Source organism: Epinephelus fuscoguttatus, linkage group LG14 (genome assembly GCF_011397635.1).
Source record: "Epinephelus fuscoguttatus linkage group LG14, E.fuscoguttatus.final_Chr_v1".
In the NCBI taxonomy this organism is placed as follows: Eukaryota; Metazoa; Chordata; class Actinopteri; order Perciformes; family Serranidae; genus Epinephelus; species Epinephelus fuscoguttatus.
Genome location: NC_064765.1, coordinates 33,456,343 through 33,482,291, shown reverse-complemented (window position 1 = coordinate 33,482,291; position 25,949 = coordinate 33,456,343). Strand labels below are relative to the sequence as shown.

General features: G+C 41.0%; 2 protein-coding genes across 9 annotated transcripts in view; both read right to left on the bottom strand.

Moving 5' to 3' along the window:
• The window catches only part of LOC125900401 (alcohol dehydrogenase 1), an 85,736-nt gene that overhangs the window by 25,444 nt on the left and 34,343 nt on the right, over positions 1-25,949 (bottom strand). For 3 of the 8 annotated variants that reach the window (XM_049595373.1, XM_049595371.1, XM_049595372.1), the window contains exons 2-3: positions 5,257-5,358; positions 2,174-2,315 (exon numbers count right to left, since the gene is read on the bottom strand). The exons of 3 other annotated variants lie outside the window; for them this stretch is intronic. In XM_049595373.1, coding sequence (XP_049451330.1) covers positions 2,174-2,315; positions 5,257-5,358 — 244 coding nt within the window. Of the gene's footprint in view, positions 1-2,173; positions 2,316-5,256; positions 5,359-6,492; positions 6,634-24,722; positions 24,760-25,949 lie in introns of those variants that run through there. 2 more of the 8 variants (XM_049595379.1, XM_049595374.1) reach the window with 2 other exon arrangements.
• On the bottom strand, positions 16,752-24,849 carry LOC125900403 (alcohol dehydrogenase 1-like). Its single transcript, XM_049595380.1, has 9 exons — positions 24,723-24,849; positions 22,628-22,729; positions 20,819-20,960; positions 20,534-20,621; positions 18,726-18,945; positions 18,337-18,597; positions 18,028-18,160; positions 17,450-17,588; positions 16,752-17,336 (listed from the first exon to the last, which is right to left on the bottom strand). The coding sequence occupies exons 1-9, from the start codon at positions 24,825-24,827 to the stop codon at positions 17,273-17,275; spliced, it is 1,254 nt and encodes a 417-aa protein (XP_049451337.1). The 5' UTR covers positions 24,828-24,849; the 3' UTR covers positions 16,752-17,272.

The following is a 25,949-nucleotide window of genomic DNA, read 5'->3' as shown; positions in this document are numbered from 1 at the left end:
GATGGACTTTGGACCTGGGAGGGTCTTTATCAATGGTTGCTCGCTGGAGTCTTTTCTTGTATTTTTCTTTCTGCTTCTTCTGATGTTTGAGTTTCCTTTTTAGTTCTTCTATTTCTTTGCGCAGTGTGTCTCTTGCTTTTCTGGATGCTTTCTTGCCTGCTGAATGACTAAGGTGAAACCATACAATGTATGGAAAGCAGATCGTTAGTTTGCAATAATTGACCACCATGGCTTTGTATGTGTTTGTTTGTGAGTGAGTGAGTGAGTGAATGAGTGAGTGAGTGAGTGAGTGAGTAAGGGGGGGGGGGGTCTGAATTTACTACTAAAAACAGTAAACCATGGCTCCCTTCCTACGAATGTGTATATAGCAGTGTTTTTTAAACAGGCTATCATAATTACAACCAAGCACTATCTCTAACCACATATTTCCCTCACCGTGAAGACTCTGGTCTGGCTTGCACTGCATCTTGAATCTCACTGTCAGGACTATGTGGAGGGGTTAGAGAGATAGGCCCACTGTTGTCAATCTCAGCTTTCCATTTCTGTCTTTCTTTAGCCTTCCGCCACTCCTTCCACTTATGTGTTTGAGCACTCTTGCTCAGGTCATGGATGGATTTCTTTTTCCCTGCTTCTGTATCTCTTTTCCACTGCTCACACTCTTTCCTGAGGTATTCTTCCCTTCTCTGTGCATCTGCATTTCTTCTCGCCCTGTACTCTCTTTGCCTCTCTGCATTTGATTTAGCCATCTGATATCTGAAAATAATGAACATGAAATAACATTAAGAGAAAGGGGGAACAGTTCAACCTTCAAGCCTGTAACAATGATTCAACCCCGTAACAGTGTTTTTTGTTACGGAGTTGAAGATTTTAGCTAAAACTAGCCATAAGTCCACGTTAGCTAGGGTATGGAGCACCACGTGGCATGAGGAAAACAAGAAATTAATATATTTTTCCAACACTATTGTTTGCTTTTTCCCAAACAATAGCAAATATCATTTATTCATGTAACAGTGTTGAAAGGTTGAGCTTGACGATGTCAATCTGACGATCAAAACAATGAAATATAGGTAAGAAAGTATGCTAACACTTACCGCTCTTTACAGTGTGAGCTGGAAAAGACGTGAGTGATGTCACTTCCTGGGTGCTGAGGAAGTTGTACTGAACCATTATTTTTTAAAAAGGGGGAAATTGGTATGCTGTTACGGGGTTGAACAAAACTGGGGGACATGATTAAATAGTGCTATTTTATAAATAATTCATGTATTTTTCTCAGATTTTTTTTTATTTAAGTTAAAGTAGACGGGCAAATGATTATATTAGCAGAAAAAACTTGGGGTTACTGGCTATTTTTATTTGTTTTATATTCAGTGAAAAAGTAACTTTGGTCAGTGGGGATATGCATATTTGGCTGACCTCTACTCCTCAGCGACCCATGAAATCTTTCAAAACATAATTTTTAAAAATATGTTTGTGTGTTATAATGCAAAGACACATAGGTCTTTCCATTTCTTGCTTTAAAATGCATTTTGTGGTTTACTTTATATGAAAATCTTTGAGGTAAACCTGTGGGACACAAAGTGCACCGAATTCAGAGAATCATCCATCTGCTGAGGTGACTACAACAACATGTCAGCTGGCACATGAACAGACAGTTCTGGCAGTGACTCAAATAATAGTAAAGTAAAAACAGGACAAGAATAACCCGATGACATCACACACGCCTTGAAAGACAACCGGGGATAATTGGTGAGTACCATCGTGTAGCGTGTACCAGGCATAATGCAAGTCCTGAGTCTGAAATATGTCTGTCAGCGAGTCCTACTCCACCTATTTAGACTCCACCATAGACAACGGCAACATTTCTCCGACCACGTAGTGAGCCACAAGCTCCGTGACTTCTTTCAGACTGATAGGTTTAATGTTATCTCCGTTATTAGAACCAAACGATAGCCGTTGCTGTTTCGGAGCTGAAGGACCAGCGTTCTAAAAGTAACGGAAGTAACTGATGTCTTGTTTGAAAATGTACTTAAGTATTTGATTACTCAAACAGCAAACTTACGCATTAGGTTACTCGTTACTGCAAAAAGTAATCAAAGTACTCTAACGCGTTACAAAGTACAAAGTAACCCAACTCTGCTGAACACACAGATATTTTGTACAATTCCAAACTGACCTGGCTGATATTCAGTGACTCCTGCCCCGACGCTCTCTACGATCCCAGCTGCCTCGTGGCCGAGGACTGCTGGGAAGCCTTCTTTAGGCATACTTTCAAAAAGGTGGTACAGGTCTGTGTGACAAACCGCAGTTGCCACAATCTGCATCGAAGACAGAAACCAAACAATGAATACACAAAGATGACTGATAGAACAGGCTTATGAGGGTGTTCACTCTCAGTGGGTTCAGCAGCACTGGCAAAATTTTCACAATATATTTTGGTGTTAATATCTCACATACAGTATCACTAAATGGACCTTATGAGTTGCACTAAGCAGAACTTTTTTGTATTGGTACACTCTGCAGCAACCTCACTTTGTCACAAATTGGTAGTAACAGAGAAGAGTGATAGAAACAAATGCAGTAACACACGTGAACACATGGATATGTGGGAAAGACAGCACAAGGGGGGGCTGCATGTGCGCTTACCAAGGAGACCTGCTGCATGTGCGCTTACCAAGGAGACCCCATCATACAATATGATAGAGAACAACTTCTGCACATCTGATCAATGGACAGCACTTTCTCACCATGATCAGCAAACAGTAAGGAATATCAGTGGCTTGAATTATTTGTTGCTACACCTAGAACACATAGAAGACAAAGTAACGAGGGTCATGGGCCAGGGTCCTGAACAGGCTGGAGACACTTGCAGACTGGCACTGCTCTATGAGTATTAGTTGAGTAAATGTTAAGTCACTGGACAATACATTGGATGAACTCAGGAGTGGCATGGCTCTTCAATAAGACACTAAGAACTGTAACATGCTTAGTGTTCTGACAGAGACTTACCTTGACCCTTTGGTCCTGGACTTGGCCATTGTTCCAGAAGGGCTCTACATTGACTGCCACGAAAAGACATTACAACTCAGGAAGACCAGGGGAGTTATTGCCTTACAATCCACAATCAGTGGTGCACAGATGGGGAGATCATTTCTACTGTCTGTTCTCCTAACCTGGAGCACCTTATGATTGGACACCATCCTCATTATCTCCTGAATGAGTTTACATCTGTCATTCTCACAGCAGTATACATTGCACCACACACCTGCACCATCCATGCATTGGATAACCTTGGCAGAATTGAAAACAAAAAACTTCATGGCCAGAGTTCGAGAACCTGGGGGAAATCAGATTACTTCTTACTTCTGCTCCTTCCTGCCTTCATGCAGAAGCTTTAATAAAACACAGTTGAAGCAGATCATTCTGCATTGGTCCGGCAGATGTTCTCAGCCCTGTGTCACTGCTTCAGCACTATGGAGTGCTATGTGTTTCATGGTAACAACAGTAATATGCAAACTACACAAACTTGGACAATTTGAATGAATACAGGAAGTCCAGATATGCGCTTGTAGTGCATTGAAACTATACAGGGACAAAGTAATTGGGAGTGGGAGAGGCTCTCTACACTGCCATCTCCCCCTTGGGAGAGGAACACCTGAGCTGTTCAATGCTGTTCACTGACAGCATTCTCACAAGGTCAGCATTCAATACTATTGTGTCCTCCAAACTTGTCATAAATCTCAGAGACCTAGGACTCCACACTCCCCTTTGTGACTGGATCCTGAACTTCCTGATGGGCAGACCCCTCGCAATAAGGATAGGCATCACCGCATTTCTTTACCCTGACTCTCAACATTTGCACTGCTCAAGGTTGCGTGCTCAGCCCTCCGCCAGGGGCGGACTGGGACTAAAAAACAGCCCTGGACTCTGACTCGGCCGAGCCCACAACAACCGGTGCACATACGGTATGCGCTTCCTTCTTCTTCAATTTGATTGGCGGCCGGCCGGCTCATAGATATCTATGGGCCGGCTGGCATCCAATTTAAAGGCTGCCACCTAGCGGACTGGACATGGAACAGTAGATTATCAGTAGAAAAAACCAAAAAAAACAAACAAACAAACAAAAAAATGGTGATGACTGCGTGGCAGCCGCCGACCATCCTGGAGTACCGGCCGTTCTGTGATTCTCCAGAACCTCCAGATGGCCAGTCTGCCCCTGTCCTCCCCTGTATTCCATGTCCAATCATGACACCGTGGCCACCCACAGGTCCAACACCATCACCACCAGTTTGCTGCCAACATGACTTGTCATTGGCATGATCACCAACAGTGAAGAGACAGCCTACCAAGAGTAGGTTAGAGTCCTGACGTCTTGGTGCCAGGACAACAACCTCCATCTCAGCGTCAGCAAAACAGAGGAGCTGATCGGGAACTACCAGTAGCAACAGGGAGATGGACACACCCCCATCACCATCAATGGGACTACGCTGGACAGAATCAGCAGCTTCAGGTAACTCTGGGTTCACATTCTTGCGACTTAGCAGCTATGGACTACAGGATACTCTGCAATTTCTACAACTGCACCACTGAGAGTATCCTGACCAGCTGCATCACCGCCTGGTGTGGCAACTGCACCGCCCTCAACCATGAGGCATTACAGAGGGTGGTAAAAACTGCTCAGCACATTACCATGATGGAGCTGCCATCAATGGAGGACATCTACACCCCAGAGTACAGGGAGAAGGACAACGGCATTATCAGAGCTCCCAATCATCCCAACCACAAACTGGCTGGGGACATGCCAGAACGTACTGCAGCATCTGGTCCTGCACCACCTGGCTCGGGGGCAGCGTAATCCATGGCCATCCAGGCCATTAGACTGCTAAATTCTTGAGCTCTCAGGCTAGTCACTATGACACTTTACTCACACAAACACACCCCCTATGCATGGGTGTCACTTTAAACTTTACTACTTGATACTACTGCCAGACTTGCACTGGACTTACTGGTACTGTACATATATAACGTACTGCACCACCTACTTACAACTTGCTGTACACATCTCAGCATATGTATTACTTCTGTTCTCATTACGAAGATACTACATTATATGTAAATGTCTGTGTACTTCTTTGTATCTGTAAGAGCAGTTGGAGTTTTATTCCCTGCTTCACTATAACTGTTGTGTACATAACAATAAAATAATCTGAACCGGAACTCTGTCTGCATGTGTGTGTTCTGATAGCGCACATTGCTCACCTTGATGCGGACTTCGCCGTCCTGGGGCGGAGCTACCTCAATCTCCTCAATCACCAAAGGCTTGTTAGGCTCCCAGGCCACTGCTGCCTTGCACTTGATGACCTACACGGCAGTGACACCACATGAAATTACCCAGCATGAGATATGACAAATACTACTGGGGACTGTTAAACAATTTGAAGAAGGGTACCCTACAAAAAAGCTTGACAGCTTTTCCCATCTACTGTAAAAAGCAACATGCTTTTTAGCAAAAACAGTGATATAGTGTTTCAGTCTTTGTGCTATAATTTAAGGCAGACACTCAGCTAGAGGCCCATTCAGTATTATATCAAGCAAACAAATGGGTTTCACATCCACCACGCATTCTTTTTATGAATTTATTACTTTACAACTTATGTTAACAGCAAAGGGCTTCACTGACTCTAACAGAGTTGCTCCTGGTAAAGGCAAACATGAAAACCAACAGGTTGAAGTCCACACAATGGCTATTTGACAAACATAATTTTTATCCCAACAGTTAATGTAACTGAGTGAATCAGTTGTTCAGATTTGAAAAATTGAACAACTGATTCTCTTGAATTCTTGAGTATTTTTGCAATTCATAATTATTTCTTTAATTCACCATGGAAATGTAATGCAGTCTTGGGCTTGCTCTATTCATTTTTGTTATCATTATTTTTGGGTTACTACCCTACCCAACATACTATCCTCAGCTTTGTCAGTATCAGCAGTTCCACAGAGGTGACTGGATGGCTTCAAACTGTGTGCCAAGTCATAACTGGACTTGAGATAGTCACTGAGGCAGAGATAGAGACAGAAAATAGGGTATTTCAAGGTTAAAATACCCCAAAACTTAACTGTTACATGTGATACATATCTGTAACAAGATATGCAGCAAAAATACTGCACAGGAAAGCTTTGACATGCCCTTCTAATAGTGGATCAGAGCAGATATCAACTTGGTATTACACGTATCCACACCACAGAGCAGCACACTCAAATGATTATTACTCATATTATAAATTATCATACATGATATCAATGAGTCTGATTGCATGGTGATGTTAGTTTCATTACTGTGCATACTGTGGCACCAGTTTTCATTGTTTGTGCATTTACACAGATTTGCCGAACATCATGTGACATAGGAAATATGAATGCACATATTAACATTAACAAAACCCCTAATAAAAACACTAGATAAATATTTGTTTCCACATGTCACATTATACTCACTTTACCAGCTGTGGCCATTTTTGCTGCCAAGATAAGAGTAAACAAGCGAGAGAGGAGTTAAGAGAGGAGACCAGCTGCAGCGCAGGAGTGGGGAGGACACAACAACAGACCCTGGACTCCATTACCAGCACAGTTTGACATTCAGAGGGGCGGAGACTTGTTATCACTTCCTTGAGTTCACAGAGAAGCAACCCTAGGCAAGAGAGGCGGAGCCTGTGTGGAATGAACAAACACAAGTGTATGTAAATCTCTTTTTACACCTAAATAACTTTTTGATAAAACAAAAATTTTCAAATCACCACCAGGCTTTAACTAGCTATTGATTGGGCAGGGCGACATCAGTTATACTCAGTGTATTGCCTGTTGCATGTCGGATGTATAAAAATATTATAGCAGAATATATATATATTATATATATATACATTGTCCAGTTATTTTTTAAGCCACTGGCCTGAGACTAGCCCCTGCTCATTTGCTCTGCTTCTGCTCTAAATGCTTACTCTTAGATATATTGTTGCTTTCATTGATTTCCTGCACTCCAGCACTCAGGCTCCTTCTGTGCGCTTGTGAATTGTATGCTCTCAGATCTCTTCTCTGCTCTGGATGTTTTTGTGCAACATCCCTGTCAAAATTCCCAATGCCAGGTGTAGTGTTGACCAGTGAAATGATCTCTGCCTCACTGCAGTTGCTTCACTTTACTTCTTAGAGCATCCTGTGCGGGTGCTTGAACCAGGTTTATCCACTTTCACCCTTCAAGGCTTCACTGAATGCACTTCCCTTGCTTTCTTTATGACATTTAGGATAACGAGGCAGTTAAAAAACATGCGAGTGCCTGTACTTTTTACTGTGATAGCTAGCTACATTTAGTAGCCTATAACAGTAGCCATAAAGCACATCAACCTCCTGTCAGTGTGCTGCAGGACAAAACTGCACCTTTAAGTATTCTTGAGCTGCAAATATGACTTTATCACTTCAATTTGTAGAAAATAAAAGCACCAATAAAACAAATAATCTTCCTTGAGATTCTTTTGGTCCATGTTTACCAGCTGATATGCTACTTCAGGGGTCAGCAACCTTTACAATCAAAAGAGCCATTTCTAGCCAAAAAAGGAAAAAAAATCTGTCCAGGGTCACAAAACATATTTGAGTCTCACAATAAATGTAACACAGCCTTTAAGTTAGCCTATCAACATTACTAATAGATCTACATGGGCATTCATTAATTTGTTTTAGCACGAGGTGGCTACTCTGCGGTGGGATATTTATGTTATTTTAACCTCCCTGACACTTTTCCCTTTTTGGATTCTGAATCCACAGCTAGCCTAGCTAGAGAGACTCAAGACTACTGTAACTATTGCTAGTGATGTTGTCAGAGGAAAAGGCACCAGACCACAGACGTATGATGCGCATTTGAGTTGACAAAATGTTAAAACATTTTTTTAAATCGGTATATAGGCTACACAATTTGACAGTCGAAGAATGAATGAATGAAATTTAAGATGTTAAAAAAATAACGGTTATTCATTTCATTGTATTTAACTATGAAAGCCGCAAGGAGCCATGGGAGAGGTGCTAACGAGCCACATGCGGCTTGTAAAAACTTGTAAAGAAAGCACGGAAGGTACATTTAATAAAGTGTAACTACCTATATGGGACGCTCTAAGAAGTAAAACAAATGCGCCTGGGACAAGGCAGGGATCATTTTATTGGTCACCACTTGGGGTATATGTAAGTAAATGGGGTATACCCACCTATAAGCCATAATGGCATTGAAATATATAGAAGAGTATACCTGCTTCCTCCTAGGTAACTTATCCATCTACCTCAAAGTAGACCCTTCTCATCAACTACCACTACACCACTGCATGGCCTTCTACTGGTTGGGGGATTGTGACAGGGATGTTGCACAAAAAAAAAATCCAAGGTCAGAGCAAAGATCTGAGAGCAGAAGATTCAGCACAGTTTGAGCAGAAGCAGAGCAACTGTAAGTGCAAGCAGGGGCTATTTGAGTACGTGGGCAGGGCTTTAAGGGAAAAGAAAATCAAAATCTAAGAGTGAAATTAATAAATCTTGCTCAAATTGAAAAACCATGCTCTTTAATGAAGACAGGAATACAACTCTACACACACACACACACACACACACACACACGGATAGACTCACAAACATGCTACGTCACACCAGAGATATTGGATGAAGCGAGATACCCCACTCACGCTCACTTCCTGATTCAGTGACGTCAGCGCCACGCCTCCGTAGGAGACTTGTGGCAGCTCTGAATGTATTGTCGTCAATGAGGAAAATGAACGTGATCACAATTTATGGTCAGTTCTTTCGCCTTATAGTCACTAAAGTAAATATTGGGTTTGTTTTCCACAAGCCACACATCTTACCAACATTCTGACACTAAAGCTGCATTTTTCATCTGCACAGATCAAGAGAAAATTAACTTTGTTTGAGCCCTGTCCGTCTCAGAAAACAAGTTTTTGTGAGATCTTGTGATCTTGATAAACAGGCGGTAAAATCACAGTTAGCTTACAAACAGTTATTTACCGCTAGTAATAAATAAAAAATGCCCAAGCTTTGTGCAACAATAGGCTGCAATAATAGGAAGAATGTATTTTCATTCCACCTGCTTCTCGATCCGCATACACAGACATCCACAGAGCCTCTGTTCAACACCGTGGTGGTGGTGGTGGTGGTGGTGGTGGGGGGGGGGTTGAGGGAGAACAGGCTCTGATTAAAGGGAGAGCTAACCACGCCCACTTAGGAGACAGGAAGAGTAACCGTTTTCTTAACATTGGATAAGCCTACGGTGGGGTATCTCGCTTCATCCAATATCTCTGGACACACACACACACTCCACCTCCCACCCGGAACACTCTCCTATGGGGTGCATGCGAGGCACGTGCCTGTGTATCTGCAGGGCACCAAGAGTGACTAGCTAATCTCATTAATACACAAACTTGAGAGCTTTCAATATGTTTCCATCCCACAGTGAATGAATCACTACGTACAACAGGGCCGTGATAATACCAGAGATATTGGATGAAGGGAGATACAAAACTGTAGGCTTATCCAATGTTAAGAAAACGGTTACTCTTCCTGTCTCCTAAGTGGGCGTGGTTAGCTCTCCCTCCAATCAGAGTCTGTTCTCCCTCAACCCCCCCCCCCACCACCACCACGTTGAACAGAGGCTCTGTGGATGTCTGTGTATGCGGATCGAGAAGCAGGTGGAATGAAAATACATTCTTCCTATTATTGCAGCCTATTGTTGCACAAAGCTTGGGCATTTTTTATTTATTACTAGCGGTAAATAACTGTTTGTAAGCTAACTGTGATTTTACCGCCTGTTTATCAAGATCACGAGATCTCGTGAGAACTTGTTCTGAGACGGACAGGGCTCAAACAAAGTTAATTTTCTCTTGATCTGTACGGATGAAAAATGCAGCTTTAGTGTCAGAATGTTGGTAAGATGTGTGGCTTGTGGAAAACAAACCCAATATTTACTTTAGTAACTATAAGGCGAAAGAACTGACCATAAATTGTGATCACGTTCATTTTCCTCATTGACGACAATACATTCAGAGCTGCCACAAGTCTCCTACGGAGGCGTGGCGCTGACGTCACTGAATCAGGAAGTGAGCTGAGTGTGGTATCTCGCTTCATCCAATATCTCTGATAATACTTTAACTTTCCACTATTGACATTGGACCGGAAATTCATGCCCGAAACATCAACACTTTCAGCCCAAGACGAGTCGGCTTATTCAGAATAAAAGCACCATTGGCTCTGCTTTGATTTATTTCATTTTTAACAATACTTTATTTTAACCATACTTTATCTATTGTAACAATACTATATTTAACTTTATTAAAACAGCACTTTGTTTAGATTTATTATAACAATACTCTATTTAGCGTCATAAAAAACAATGTGTTATTTAACATTGAAATAACAGCATTTAATCTAACGTTACTACACAACAGTAGTTACTTATCAAACTTTATTGTAACCATAGTTTATTTAGTGGTTTTGTATTTCACTAGTCCACAGTGGTTGAGAGGAGATTTTAAATTATTAAGATAGCCTTTATATTGTGTATCGCACTATAGTCTATAAATGTTGCAATATTATTTATAGGCCATATCAGCCACTCCTAGCTATCAAGACCCGTTGCCGTATTTAAAGAGAAGTTGGACAACGGGCTTTAAAGGAATAGCTCAACATCCCTGATGAAGACCTGTGTTGGTCCCAATGCACTGGTCATTTATATACAAACTGCCATGTAACATAAAGGCATTTTACATTTTCACAAATCCTACAGTGTGCCTTGGATTTTTTTGAAGGAGACTACCATTTTATATTTTTTTTGAGACAATATTCCACCCATGTAAAAAGACCTTCACAAGATGGAATAAGCACAGTACATCTGAAGTATCCAAAGAGCCTCTGTGTGTGATCAGCACAAAGACCCAGCAGTGCTTCTACTCCACGGTCCTATAACACTAGTTAAACATATTAGGAAATATGCTCATCTACTTTTTTGCTGAGCTCGATGAGAAGATTTAATACGTCTTTATGTCTGTACAGTAAATACGTAGCTGCTGCTTAGCATAACAACAATTAGCCTGGCCTTGCTCAGCACATAACCCCTCTTGAAATGGAAAATGCCTCTTTCAACTTGTCTCCAGTCCTTAAGTGAACCCAGCTAACCAGCTGCTGGCTCCTGCTACATACTGTACGCATGTGAGAGTTGTATAGATCTTCTTGCCTAACTTAGATCAAGAAAGTAAATAAATGTATTTCCCAAAATGTTGGTTGATTCCTTTAACACTCAGCCACAGTGGTTGCTGATTGGCAAAAATCAGTGTAAAAGTGTCACAAAAGAAATTTAGTGAGGTTAAGCCTTAAAAGATTGATGTTATAAATATTAAATGAGAAGGGATTGCATGATAGGTTCTGCGTGTGTTTCCATTTAACTTTTGGAAACAGCTGGTTTAGATTGTGTGCATAAAAGCCACTTGAAAGAAACTTGGAATCTGATTTTAATATTGTGCAGTGAATGCCAGATTAGTGGTTAGATCAAACTCTTTGTATTTCATTGTTTTATTTTTTATTTGCACCTGTTTTATTTTCCTTATGTTGTCTACAAATGGTGTATTATATAAACATTCTGAATTGCCTCAGTGTGTTAGAGATGTTTTCAAGTAAACTTGTTTTGTCTTTTTTGTTTTCTCGAGCCAACTCCTTGTCATTCATTCTCTCAGCTGCTCCCTCCTGTTAGACAGTAACCCTTTTTTCTGCTCAGCTGCTCAGTTTCCCTTACCATTTTCCACCCTTTTGTTCTGCCTGCCTGACCTAGGCTTTTGATCACCAGTAAATTTGAACTTTTAGGTAACCTGCTTGTCTCTGGCTGCGTCTGGAAAAAGAAGAAAGATAACGATCACCTCATTAATCCTTAAAAAAACCACACGACATAACAGGGGACAAACTAACATAAGACCCTGTCTCACAGCTCTCAGCTTTTTCCTCAACAGAGAGCAGCAGTGACCTAGAGGGACACCAGACCACGATGCATGTTAACATAACAAACAACTTCCAAATAAATCTTAAGTCAAGGCTTTCAATTTTCCAGTATTCATGAGATCAAAATCATAAGTGATCTTCTTAAAGGGCAGAGTGTGAGTCACAAAGTCATCCATTCTCAGCTTCTTGTTTATGTACTACATCACTCTGAAACACTGTCGACACTCAACTCATTTATTCAGTAGAGAGATGTACTGATGTGTGTTTTATAAGGTGGCTTCAGGAAACTATGTCTATTTGAAGGCTCGTGGGTCAATTTTGAGGGCACAAAATGACTGTTGTTGGCTGGGAAGCATTATAAATGCATCTTTCACGTCTCACTTGATAAAGATAATTTAAAAGTAAAAGGGATTACTCAATTATAATTTACACCGATTTAGGCTTCATAAAGATCTCTAAACAAACTAATCCTGACATCTATGATACCATCTAAGCTATCAGCTTCAACCCCATTTTTACATCATGAGGCATGGACGATTCCAGCTGCTTCTCTGTCAGCTCCACTAAATTTGTATTATATTGACTAGTCCTTATATTTACTATTTATAACTTGGTGCACAATTTCAGTCATTCTCTCCACCCGTGGCAAGAACATTGTGGGCGAGGCAGCAGAGGCAGAATGCAAAGGCCCCCTGACCAAGTCCAGTGCACAGCAGCCCCCCATCAGAGCCTCAGTGTCACCACAATATCAGCACCTGGCAGCAGGTGGACACTTAAGGGCCTGGAAAAAGTCATTGCCTGGTCAAGGACAAGCTTTAACTCAGCCAAATTCAGCTCCTTGGTGTTATAAAGGGGGCAAAGTGATGGACAAGTTGAGTTTCTTCTTGGATAGCACTGCACTCCATCAGGGAGAAACCAGTTAAGAGTTTGGTCAAAGTCTTCGACTGTAGCCTTGCCAATGCAGCTACTATTCAGTAGGGTTGGGTACCATTCATAATTGAACCGATACGGTACCTTATTTCAGTACTTTTTAACCCTATGGGCCCTAGGCCTTTTTGGGGTATTTTTACTGCCTTTACTTTTAAGCTCATATCACAGTCATTGTAAAGGCTACATACACATGCTATATTTTGGGTTTTTTTTTCAGGACAATGTGGGCTAACCAGATTTGCCATCATTTCATGTCCTATGTGCCTGTATTTTACATTAATTTTTATATCAATGAAAAAAACAAATCTGTGTGCCTAAATTCTTACATTTTTACATGTATCTCACCATAGCAAGTTGGAAGTAGACATATTCTGCCGTATATGAAGAGGGGAGACTCTCTGGAATCTGGCAATATAAGAACCATGATGATAGGACATTCTGTGACTTCACAGTTGTCCAAAACATGTGGTTTGTGCCAGGCGGACATAATTGCCAGTATTTTTTCATTATTGCAAGAAATTCCATTGACTCATTCACAAGTCAAAAATGTGTTTTATCTGAAAGAAACATGCAATATTTACATCTAAGATCATAGAAAAATAATCAACCAAGTGCAATGATGTCCTCCAAGATAATAGTTGTTTTTCAGTTTCAGTTATATATTGGGGGGCATTTTGGGCATGGGGGGGGCACGTGTCCCCCTCAATGTATATGGTGACTACGGCCCTGTCAGAATGCATAATTAGGCTGCAGTTGTCTGGGTGCGCAAAGGTGAAGTGCGCTTGTCTTGTCATACAAAGTTTGATGGAGTGTCAACTGGACAATATGGAGATATTTGCATCTTGAAAGCCGAACTACAAATGTGGATAGACAGGGAGAAACACACACAGGCCTAAGACGTGGTAAGATACGATATTCCTCACTATATGAAGTGACTGATAACAAGATCTGTATAATGGATTGCAAAGAAATTCGTCAGGTTTTTATATTGTAGACAATTGATCTGGATTTATAGCGTGATGGGATGACAGCATAATGATGTGTGTGGTCCTGCGCTTTCATGTGATATGCGTGGCATTTCTGTGTGAGCCTGTATTCGTGAGTAATCCATCCAACAATAATGTGTGTGCAAAGCTGTATGAAAGCTCTGTTGTACATCATTTTATTGTAACTTTATAAAAAAATTTTGGTGTGAAAACATTGGATTACTGATATGTGCTTGGCCTTGTCGGAAAGCTACAGTTCCGCTGTTTCACGTGATATGCATTTCATATCAGTTTCAACATTTTATTGAGAACATTTAGGAACAGTGCTGCACGTTAACTTTTGTCTGCACATTTTTTTTGTCACCATTGTTGCTGAGTCTGAGGTGCGAATCATGCACTCTCGCTCCGCCTCCACCTCAGGTACTGAAATTTGGCAGCGATTCATTTTAAGTGAATCGGTACTCGGTAGTACCGACGTGAATTGGTACCAAGTACAAAAAGCGCAGAGTTTCGGTGCCCAACCCTGCTATCCAGACAACCACCATGGAGCTTGAGACCCAAACCACTACAATGGACAAGTCACATTTACTGAGCAAATTCAAACCTAGGATGTACCAACACTACTTTGAATACTCTGGCCTCTGCTGGTGTATGAGGTACCCCTGATGACAGAGGGGGTGCTGGAGGGTATAAGCAACTACCTACAGCGCAGCCTGTGCAGCGCAAGTCTGTATGTGAGAGCAACAAACTACAGCTTCCTTTCAGCAGCCTGGCTGGAAACTTCAGGGACTCCAGGGAGACTTATGTGGCAACAGCAGAAACTGAGTCACAGACGAGTGAGGAAGTGGAAGGCCCAGGAAGGACATGAGGTAGCAGGATCTCAGCGGAGACATAGGGTATTGGTAGGGATGGTGGCGTCTTGTCAAGCAGGGTTGCAGGAAGTGGGCACATTCTTGACAGGGTACAGGGCAGGGATAGATGCCAACTAGTCCTGGAGGTATGGGCAGGTGTTTTGGAAGAACAGAATAGCAGGAAGGTAGAAAGGAGCATGGACAAGGGGAGTGTGCTAAAATGGAAGATCTGATATCTGGTAGGCAGAACCCCAGTGCATTGAGTTTATATTCCAAGCTGTATGTGATGTTTCTCCAAGCTCAGTGAAACACTGTGTCTGGGGCAAGAGTTAAACCCCATCTATGCCCATCTATGCCCTCTATGTCCTGGAAAAGGATAATTTGAGCATACCCTCTGTAGCTGCTTGAAAGCCTTGGGAGAAGAACTTTATAGCTGGTGCACCAACCAAGTGCTTAATGCAGTGGCAGAGTGCATCTCCAAAGCTATAACCAGCAGCGAGCACCTCCATTACAACAGGAAACGGATCACCTTCATCAAAGCCGGAGAGCAACCCAGACCTCAGCCAGGAACACCATCACATCTGCTTATCACTGCATCTGATTGGGAGCTACAAATTGGGAAGGCAACTTAAGTTCCTGGGCCACAAAACATCATCGTAACTGAGGCCCAATGAAACCTAATTGAGTGAACAGTGCCTTGGGGAGACTGCATTGAAGAGGCCAATGAGTGGAAGTGCCAGGAGCTGGTGGATCAATGCTGGGCACAAGCCCATCGAGGTAGCATGCAGAAGCTATGCTGCCCATTCACTCTGCAGAGTCCACACCCAACTTGGCATCTCTAGAGCTGCAAAGAAGAAAGCCATGAAGTCCACCACAGAGGCTGCTGAGGAGGCCTTGAGATGGCTGTGGGTCAGGGGAGGGAATGATTTGTGGCACAATGCTGCTTGGACACAAGTCAGAATCTGATCTATCCCAGCTGGGTCACTTGAGGCAGGGTGTATGATGTTGAAAGACCCAAAACATCCATATGACCTCAGGTAACATCACTGATGATGTATCCCAGCACATCCTTGGATGTATCTTTGAATGCTGATGACACTATTTTGTACACTTCCTGCCCTGTCCTGAATGCTGCCCTGACTTCCCTGCAGCACAGCTTCAACAGTATCCAATCGCTCATTCCAACCCTCACTTTCTCCTGAATACTAATAAAATAAAATGCATAGTCTTCACCCAGAAATTACCTCAAGTCTCCAGCCACCTCAAAATTTCCTTTCTGGATGGGTCAGAACTCGAATTTGTCAATTTCTATAATTACCTGAGCATCTGGCTAGACAGCTAACTCTCCTTTTGAATACACATCAGCACACTGCTCTCGAAGGTTAGATCAAAAATTTGTTTCTTGTACCAACAAAAAGTATTTTTCACCCACTCTGCAAAGTACATCTTGATTAAAATGACAATTCTTCCAATCCTGGACTATCGTGACTTAATCTACAAGTTCGCCAAAAATCTAAGTAAACTGGATGTTATCTACTATAATGTTATCCGCTTTGTAACTGCAATTTACACTTTAGAAAATTCACAAGTATGGTCATTTGTAAAGTTGGCACCTACTTTGTCCGTTACTTACTGGAATGAGTTGCAAAAGGTGTTAAACTCAAAACCTTGATTCCATCGCTGCTCATATATAGCTCATTACAAGCAATAGTTTCTGGTGACTGCACCTGTTTTTGAATTTGCTCTTCTGGAACACAGTACATGCACCTCTGTTGTTGTATATACTGTATATATTTTTTGTATTGTTGTTTTATTGCACCAGCTGTATCTATGTTTTAATGACTTGCCTCCTGTAGCTGCTTCTTGGCAAGGTTGTCATTGTAAATGAAATGGGTTCTCAATAGATTTATCTAAGTAAATTAAAGTAAAACAAATTACAAAAAATAAACAAGAAAGCCACAGATCCCATTTGTTTATTTGAACATATTTATCACAATCTGCATGTATTCCACTGAATAGTGTTCAGAGTTCAAGACATCAGGCATCAGATTCTGCCATAACCTAAGTGAGCCAATTATTTCTTTGTTGCCAAAGTTTAAAACTTCTTTCCTTTCCACTGTCACCTATCATTTTAGTGTCAGATCGATGTAACCCTCCACCACCCCTTTAATCTCATATTTCTATCACAACCAGTCTTCCCAGTTCACCTTCCAGTGAGCTCATCAGAAGTCCTGCTACACATCCCATCCATCCAGATCTTCAGCCATTGCTCTCGACCTCTTCACCACTGCCTGTGTCTAAACTTCATTGAGGGGATTTTCCTGTATAGCTTATGGTATCACCTCCTTTAAATTATGAGTTCATGATGGGATCTAATCACAGATCTAATTTTTCTTCAACTCCCCCATTGTGCACTTTGTCCATAAATTAATTTTATTACTCTTTAAGCATCTCTTTCAATTAAGTCTTCCCTGACTGAAATGTTTAGGCATCACTGAAAGGAACATAATGGTCTTTATGTGGAGATACATTCAGCACTGTTCGGATGCTGTGGAGCAAAACCAAAAAATCAGTTAGAGGACTTGCATGTATAAAATTTTCATCTGTGTAGCTGGTTAGTAATTCCTGAATGGTGTGGAAAGTATGGAGGTGTAAATCTACCATTTTCCATGCTTCATCGTTTCCATGGCATCATTGACCTGGTCTAAAGTCATGTTGTGGGTGATGAACTCATCCAGCTTCACCTTCTTGTTGAGGTAGGCACTAACCATCAGAGGCACACCATCCTTACTCTTAAATCCTGAACAAAAAGAAAACACACAAAATGAAATGAGAGCAAACAGATTCTTATCTTAGCAATACCAGTTGAATGATTGCAAAGATCAGGTGTACAGCCTTTTGGTTACTGTGACAGCCCAGGTGGTGGTTGTTAAATGAGGGGATTTAACTACCATTAAACCTGATGGCTGTACTGGCTACCAACAGGCCATATGTATGTGAAATGCCTTCAGTTGCCAGTTAACAACAAAGAATGCAGGCCTTACCCAATACCCAGATTAGCTCATCCCAGTTTCGCTGTTGCTCATATTACCTCAATTACTATTAAGACCCACCCCTTGAGATTGACAACCAATCAGAAATGATAATTGACAACATGTAACTGTGACAGTTAAAGTAGTGCCATTAGTAACTGTAGGATGGTCATATCTTACCATCCCACACTGACATAGGCATCTCACCTCCAAACAGGGAGCCCTTCAATGTGCGGCCAGCAAGGAACTGATTAGGTCGAGTAGAAAAGTCTTGCAAGTCTGTCGCACCAACAATCACGCCAACACCCCACCCTTTCACACAAGACTCGAAGGCATTGCGCTGGATGGAGAAACAGCACAAAATCAGTTGCCATAGGGGATCAAATCCACAGAGCAGCAAAGAAAATGTGTGCTTTAACATTTGGATAACACCTCTTGGGAAAAAATGTCCCATGTAATGTGCCTTCTTGAAGACTTTATTTTTTTGGATCAAACCTGCTAAGAAACCTGCCTCACCATGACTTCTACATTCCCAACACATTCCAGGGAGTAATCCACTCCTCCGTCAGTCATCTCAGACAGCACTTGGCTGATGGGTTTACTGTGATCCTTGGGGTTCACAAAGTCTGTCGCACCGAACACCTTGGCTTTTTCAAACTTCTCTGGATTGATGTCAACAGCGATGATCCTCTTGGCTCCTGCAGCCTTGCAGCCCATGACTGCAGCCAAACCCACAGCTCCTAGGCCGAACACAGCGCATGTAGAGTCCGGTTTTACCTGAAGTAGTACAGACTTTGGTCAACATGGCTCTTTAGGTTGGACCTCTCAATTCTTAAAACACTAGTTCACTAGTTCTGCCTTCAATAATACATGTTGGACTATCCCCAAAAGTCAAACATACACACCTTAGCTGTGTTAACTGCTGCTCCATATCCTGTGGTGACCCCACACGCAAGGAGACAGACTTTGTCCAGAGGAGCAGCGGGGTCAATCTTAGCCACAGCCATCTGGTTAATCACAGTGTACTCAGAGAAGGTACTGGTTTCGATAAACTGCAGCACCTTCTTACCCTTACATGTAAATCTGGAGTCTGCTAATGCCATCACATCAAAACGATCAGCAGCCCTGAACAGAAAATTTATTCAAATGAAAAGACAACTTCAGACTAAATTTTTGCATTGAACCTGAGAGGGTGAAGCGAGTATTTGTTAACATGAGCAATATGCCAAAAAATGAAAAACCAAAGACCCAAACAATCTGTTCTGTATCTACAGCAGACAACATCCTAAGTTGCTCCACTGACATAATGAGTACTATGACATAGGTAGAGACATTATGCATCAATTGTAAGTGCACCCTCAAATGGGTCTATGACCTTATGAACACGTCCCAGACAACTGAAAGAAAAGGTCCAGTGTGTAGGATTTAGGGGGATATATTGGCAGAAATGGAATACAGTATCATAAGTTTGTTATTCTAAGTGTATAAGCACATGAAAATAAGAATGGTAGTGTTTTCGTTACCCTGAAATGAGTCATTTATATTGGATGGGACATGGGCCAAAGAAAAATGTTACCGAACAAGTCAAACAAAATTTTCCATAGATGGTTTCTGTTATTGTAGATAATTCAAATAATTTAGCTAATGTATGTCCTAGTGTTAATTTTTTCAGATAAGTTTGGTTTTAATTACTTATTTTGACGTAATGATCGACAGCTTTTTGTCCCAGTTGGCATGCTCGGGATCAATGGCACTTCTTTCAAATGCTGGATGGGTGTATGGGCGGTAGAGCACACATCATTTAAGTTTACATTTAATTGCCTGGTCTCTTTGTTTTGGAGAGGAAGAGACCTCCATGATGATCACCCCCCCCCCCCCCCAAAAAACCTACTAAGCAAAGATCACTGAAGGAATTCTAACTGGGAGAAGTTTCACCTGGTTGTAATCTTCACCACTAGATGCCACTAAATCCCCCTAAATCTTCCACACTGTTCCTTTAGGACACATGTGTCAAACTCAAGGCCCACGGGCCAAATGTGGCCCGCCACGTCATTTTATGTGGCCCGCGAGAGCTTAAAAGGTCTGATTGTCTAAAAATAAATAGGTCAAAAGCGTGGTTTGACCAAAAACTACATTTCCCACAATGCATGTCGATTATATTACCCGCGAAGTGCCGGCTTCCCGCCACTAGACGGCAGTGTTTCCACATCAATGCGATTTATCCAACAAAAGGAATTGAGAAATACAAATAATCCCAAAATGTCCAGGAAGAGAAAAGTTGATGCAGATGGAAGGCTGTTTCAAGAAAGATGGGAAGGCGAATACATGTTTGTGCTTCAAGGAGAAAGGCCGGTATGTCTTTTGTGTTCAATCAAGGATCAAACTATCCAAGTGAATATTCACTTGGATAGTTTGATCCTTGATTGATGGAGTTATGTGGGTTTCATAAGCTGACAAATTAAAAGGATTTATGTTATAACAGAGCAACAAGCAAACATATTTTTTTCTATGCAGCTGTAATATTTGTAACTTGAATAAGTAATAAATTCAGAGTTATTTAATATTAAGGAGTAGTTACATTTATTTTACATTACATTTGGTTACATTTAGTTACATTTATAAGTTACATCTTGCCCTTTGAGGGCAGCCATTATGCTGATGTGGCCCTTGGTGAAAATGAGTTTGACACCCCTGCTTTAGGAGATGAGCTCACCATCCTTTCTCACACTGGTTGGTTCCGGGACTCTTACAGAAGCGACATTGTTGACACTGGGAGATAACCAGAGGAATCACCTTGTCTCCTGAAATTCAGAAACAGTGGATTTTAGGGCAAACTTTCAAGACCTAAAATCAAATGTCAAACAGGTTTGTTGGGCTGGGTAGCACAAATAGGCCTTGGTCAACCCATCACTGACATTGCTGCCACAAAGTCTGACAGGGAAAAAAAACATGAGCTATTAGACAAATTAAACTTTTGAGGTTGAAGGCTTTCACTGACCTGGTTGAAATTCAGTGACTCCAGGCCCAACGCTCTCTACGATGCCGGCTCCCTCATGGCCAAGAACTATTGGGAAGCCGTCTTTTGGCATACCCTCAAACAGATGATACAGGTCCGTGTGGCACACCCCAGTTGCCACAATCTGCACCGAAGGCAACAGCTACATATTAAAAACACTGATGCGTGATTCTTTTGAACAGGTAAGGGTTGAGCATTACTGGGTTACTAGTCATAATGTTACAATTATTATGCTGTACTCCAGCGGCTGTCCTTGGATGAAAAATACACAAAAAAGCTTGGGGACTTTTTTTTTTTTTTTTTTGAACCAGCATGGTAACAGAAACAGGCATACCAAGAAAGTGCAGAAAGACAAGACAATACAGTTATAATGTAGTTATTAATACAGTTTTTGTAGAACCGCTGAAGAATGACATTAGTATACAGCTAGCAATGGACTATACATGACAGTATCCACAGCTTGGATACATTTTATGAAAACCTTACTGATATTTTTGATCACTGGACCCTTAAGGTCTAAAAGAATATAAATAATGGAGGAATGAACACATATTTGGACATAATGACTGTTTCAAAGGTAGGAAGATGCCACTTTATGTCTATCTCTTTTGCTTACCATGGCAGTAAATCTAAATGAATTATACTTTGGATCTCATAGTTTCTGTAAAACAGAACTGAACAATTGAATTGTGGAGAATCAAACCAAGCTAACAATGTGTTCATTCATTCACATTTTGAATTTGAGGTTTTAATATTCCGAAAGCCAAGACTTTGTTTCTCTGAAAACATTTGGCAAATATTTGCTGCTAGCTTTTCATCATGCCTTCATGCTTCAAAATTTTATTTATCGTTCAAATTCGGTGATACAAGTTTCATATTCTAAAACCCAAGACTTTGTTTATGTAATATCAACTAAAACCCTAAAATGACCAAAAATCAAAATGTTGACATAAATCCACATTTATCTAGAAATGAGCCATTGCACAGTCAACTGATTTTGATAGAGATTGCCACATTATAACGTCATTGTTGAAACAGCATCACATTAGGTGAAGAGTGCCTTATGACATGAGTGCAAAGACTTGGAAAAAAAAAATCTCAAGTCTGATGCTGCAAAATGTCTTAAGATAACACATTTATTATTCAGAATAACACAACCCTTGATGATGCAAGTGCCATGCAAAATCCTACAGTGATATGACAAAATTTAGAAACTTTGTGAAAAGCTGTTTATGAGAAATTGTAAGTAATGTAATTGTGCCAGTAATCTAATACATTAGGTTATTTCATTCTTTGTGTATAAAAACATTGTGTCAGTTTGTCTCAGCCCATTAAAGGATTATTGCAGATAATGTCCAGCTGCTGAAATGAGTGCCATGCATGCTGTAATTTTTAACTCTATATCATTAATGTCCCATTTGTATTGCTGTAATTTTCATGCATTTATTTTGAGTAATGCATCTCTTAATGCTTTCATGGACAAAATGGAAGGTATAATCAGTAACGCCTTAAGCCATTGTGCTACTTACACTTCATGCATAAAGACATCTGTCTTAGGTTTTTCACAAAATGCTTCAGCATATTTTCATGACGTGAATGATTGTAACTTATTACCCCCAACACTGTCAGTTGCACATTCATTAGAAGACATTAGTATGATGATGTGACTACAGATTTCTGGTTAGTGAAGTCGTAAAAATCATCAGTAATCTCTACACTTCTACATTAATTCACTAACTCAAAAGTGCAGTAAGACATTCCTGTGTACATGTGTAAGTGGATGTCTCTCACCTTGATGCGGATCTCGTTGGCCTGGGGCGGGGCTACCTCAATCTCCTCAATCACCAAAGGCTTGTTGGGCTCCCAGGCTACTGCTGCCTTACATTTGATGACCTACAGGGCGGTGACACCAGCATGAAATCTCACATTTCTGGGCACAGTGCACAGGTGAATTTGAGACATTATAAACAGGTAGACGCCAGGTACGAAACCATAAGCAGCAGGCATGCAAGAGGAAGCTATGCAAATTAAACAAACAAACTAACAAAACAACCACCAGGCGGAAATAGTATACATTTAATGTAAGGTTTATTGCATTGTTTTTTGATGTTTTCTTTTTCTACCTACAGTATTCAGCTATGCTTATACACAGGCTATACTTTATATATACTCTGAAAAACTCATTAAAACACGTCAGTTAAACATATGGTCTGTCATAATGTCCTGTTTGCAACCTTCATTCAGTATCTTAGGGTAGTTGATAAACTATACATTTTTGGAAAGTTTAGCTTGTGACCAATCCCAAAACGACTCTTGTTATTCTTTTCAAAGTCTCTGTGGGGGCCACTTAGGACTTTCAAACTGGCGACCACCCATAATTTGTTTTTAGCTGGATCCCTCGCGGTTAATCAAATTGGCTTCTGAGTTTATTGGCTAATTATAATAATAATAATAAACTTTAATTATATAGCACTTTTCTTAACAATTTTACAAAGTGCTTAACAAGAAGAGATACAACCAAATAAGGTGGTAAAAAAAAATTACCTTGGCAAGTGACTAAAAGACTGATACACATGAAGCAGAGAACAGTTAAAATGAATAAATACAAACAAAACAAATTAAAACAGTATAAAATAAAAGCAGTCAAACATTCCCAAAAGCTTTTACAAAGAGAAAGGTTTTAAGATGAGATTTAAAAGAGGCAAGGGACTTAGTGTGCCTTAGTTCAATAGGCAGAGCATTCCAGAGTGTGGGGGCTCTAACAGCAAAAGCACGATCTCCCTTCGTCACAAACTGTGACCTAGGAGTAACCAGCAGGGCTCCATTCGTGGAGCTCAGTGGTCAAGAGGGCATGTGGTGTGTCAATAAGTCTGTAGTATATTTCAGAACTAGACCATTTAAGGCCTTAAAAGTGAGTAATAAAATTCTAAAATCAATTTAAGAACTAACAGAGAGCCAATGTCAGGAGGCAAGCACAGGGGTGATGTGCTCATGCCTCTTTGTCCCAGTAATGAGTCGGGCAGCAGCATTTTGGACCAGCTGGAGACGATGGAGGGAGCTTTGACTAATACCTGAGTAAAGTGCATTGCAGTAATCAAGTCGCAAATAAATAAAAGCAAACAACTTTTTCATCTTGAGCTGAAAGAAACAAGACTGAACAACACTTTTGACTCGATTATCAAAACAGAGTTTGACACCAAAAACCACACCTAGATTCCTAGCATAGTTGCATATTTTTTTCGCCCAGAAATAAATGGGAACCTCTACAATGCACTAAAGATAGAATCTGATGAATGTTAGTCCCATACTGACCATTTCATTGGAGTGAGACCATTTTTTTTAAAAACTTGACCTCATTTAATAGAATGACCCTTTTGTGACATGAGCAGTTTTCACAACAGAAGTGCTTACTCAAAGTCTTAATGTGTTTTTTTGCGAGGGATTTTTCACCATATTTTCAATTCCTAAATGATCAAAAATCGTTTATCGTAAATGTTTATTGCTCCTGATGTGAAGGTGGTACCTAGTATGGTAGCCACCAGTGTATGAATACGGTGTGGATGGGTAGTGTTGAGCTGTGTTGTACAGCACTTTGAGTGGTCGCTAAAACTACAAGAGCACTATATAAGTGCAGTCCATTTACCCCTTAAGACTGCACAACATAAACATCTGAATATGAATGTGAATTTCTGAATAAAATGTATGTTTAGTTACCAAAAGCAAACATTTGCATCAAAACCTGATATTTAAAAAAAACAGTGTTTTGAAAATTCACCATCTAACTATTCCAAAAATATATAGTTGATCATCTCCCCGAGAATTTTGAACAAAAATACATAAGCAACTTGACGAATAAGAGTTATCCCATATGGCATTTTGTACTTACCTTACCAGCTGTGGTCATTTTTGCAGCAAAGCTGAGTGTCAGAAAGTGCAGAAGGAGTTGAGAAAGAAAGAACTGCAGGACAGTATAGTGTGGAGGAGAGACCATGGATTTGAGGTTTAAATACTGCTGCAAGAAGAGGTTGTGCAAACATTTGGATGCAAAGGGAGTGAATGTTCTATGAGTCAGCGGTTATCAGCAACTATAAAAACTATGAAAAAGTACCTGATAACATGGCTGGGTAATAGGTGTGGATGATGTATGGAGCTGAGTTAGCACAAACAATCAGCAGCTGAAAATCATGCAAATATACCATAGTACTTTTGAGTATTCTACATTTCCTATTAGGCAATGGACCACAGGGCGCTAAGCCTACATTTTTTTGTCTCCAAAATTAAAGTTATGGACCACTTGCCCTTCACTGAGATCCAGTTCTCCCTTCACAGCCATCACTTTGACCAGTAGAAACACACAACGATCTGCTGCCGTAGACAACTGTATGACAACAACACCCCAGCATTTTTTATTTTATTTTTAAAGATATGTTTTTGAGCATTTTTGCCTTTAATGGATAGGACAGCCAAGTGTGAAAGGGGGACAGAGAGAGAGGGGATGACATGCAGCAAAGGGCCACAGGCTGGACTCGAACCCGGGCTGCTGCAGCAACAGCCTTATACATGGGGCACCTGCTCTATCCACTAAGCCACCAACGCCCCTCCCCAGCATTTTTAATGTTTCCTCTAAGGATGTTACCACACAGAGTAAAAGGGGGAAATGATGGTGTGAAACAGCAGAGGCACTTTGTCAACCCGCTGAGTTAACGTTACTGTCATTAGCATCAAGCTAGCAAACAATGGTACATCCTCACGGTCGGACATAAAGTAATAACATTAACTAATAGTGGCGGGGCTTTTATTCACTACAACTGCAGAGGCTCCATCTGCCATCTGCTGACGCTTTTAGGCGACTACAACAACATGTTGGCTGGCACATGAACAGACACAGTTCTGGCATCAACTTAAATAATAGTGAAAGTAATAATAATAGGACAAGTATAACCCGATGACATCACACACACCGTGAAAGACAACCGGGGATAATTGGTGAGTACCATCGTGTAGCGTGTACCAGGCATAATGCAAGTCCTGAGTCTGAAATATGTCTGTCAGCGAGTCCTACTCCACCTATTTAGACTCCACCGTAGACAGTGGCAGCATTTCTCCGACCACG

What these genes read in the sequence shown, in the direction of transcription:
- LOC125900403 (XM_049595380.1), bottom strand. Translation starts at nt 24,827, where the DNA reads ATGGTCTCTCCTCCACACTATACTGTCCTGCAGTTCTTTCTTTCTCAA. An exon ending in CCAACGAGATCCGCATCAAG is followed by an intron (nt 20,961 to 22,627) that starts GTGAGAGACATC and finishes CCTTCGGTGCAG; the next exon opens with ATTGTGGCAACTGGGGTGTG. An exon ending in GAAGGGCTCCCTGTTTGGAG is followed by an intron (nt 17,589 to 18,027) that starts GTGAGATGCCTA and finishes CTTTTTGTTCAG; the next exon opens with GATTTAAGAGTAAGGATGGT.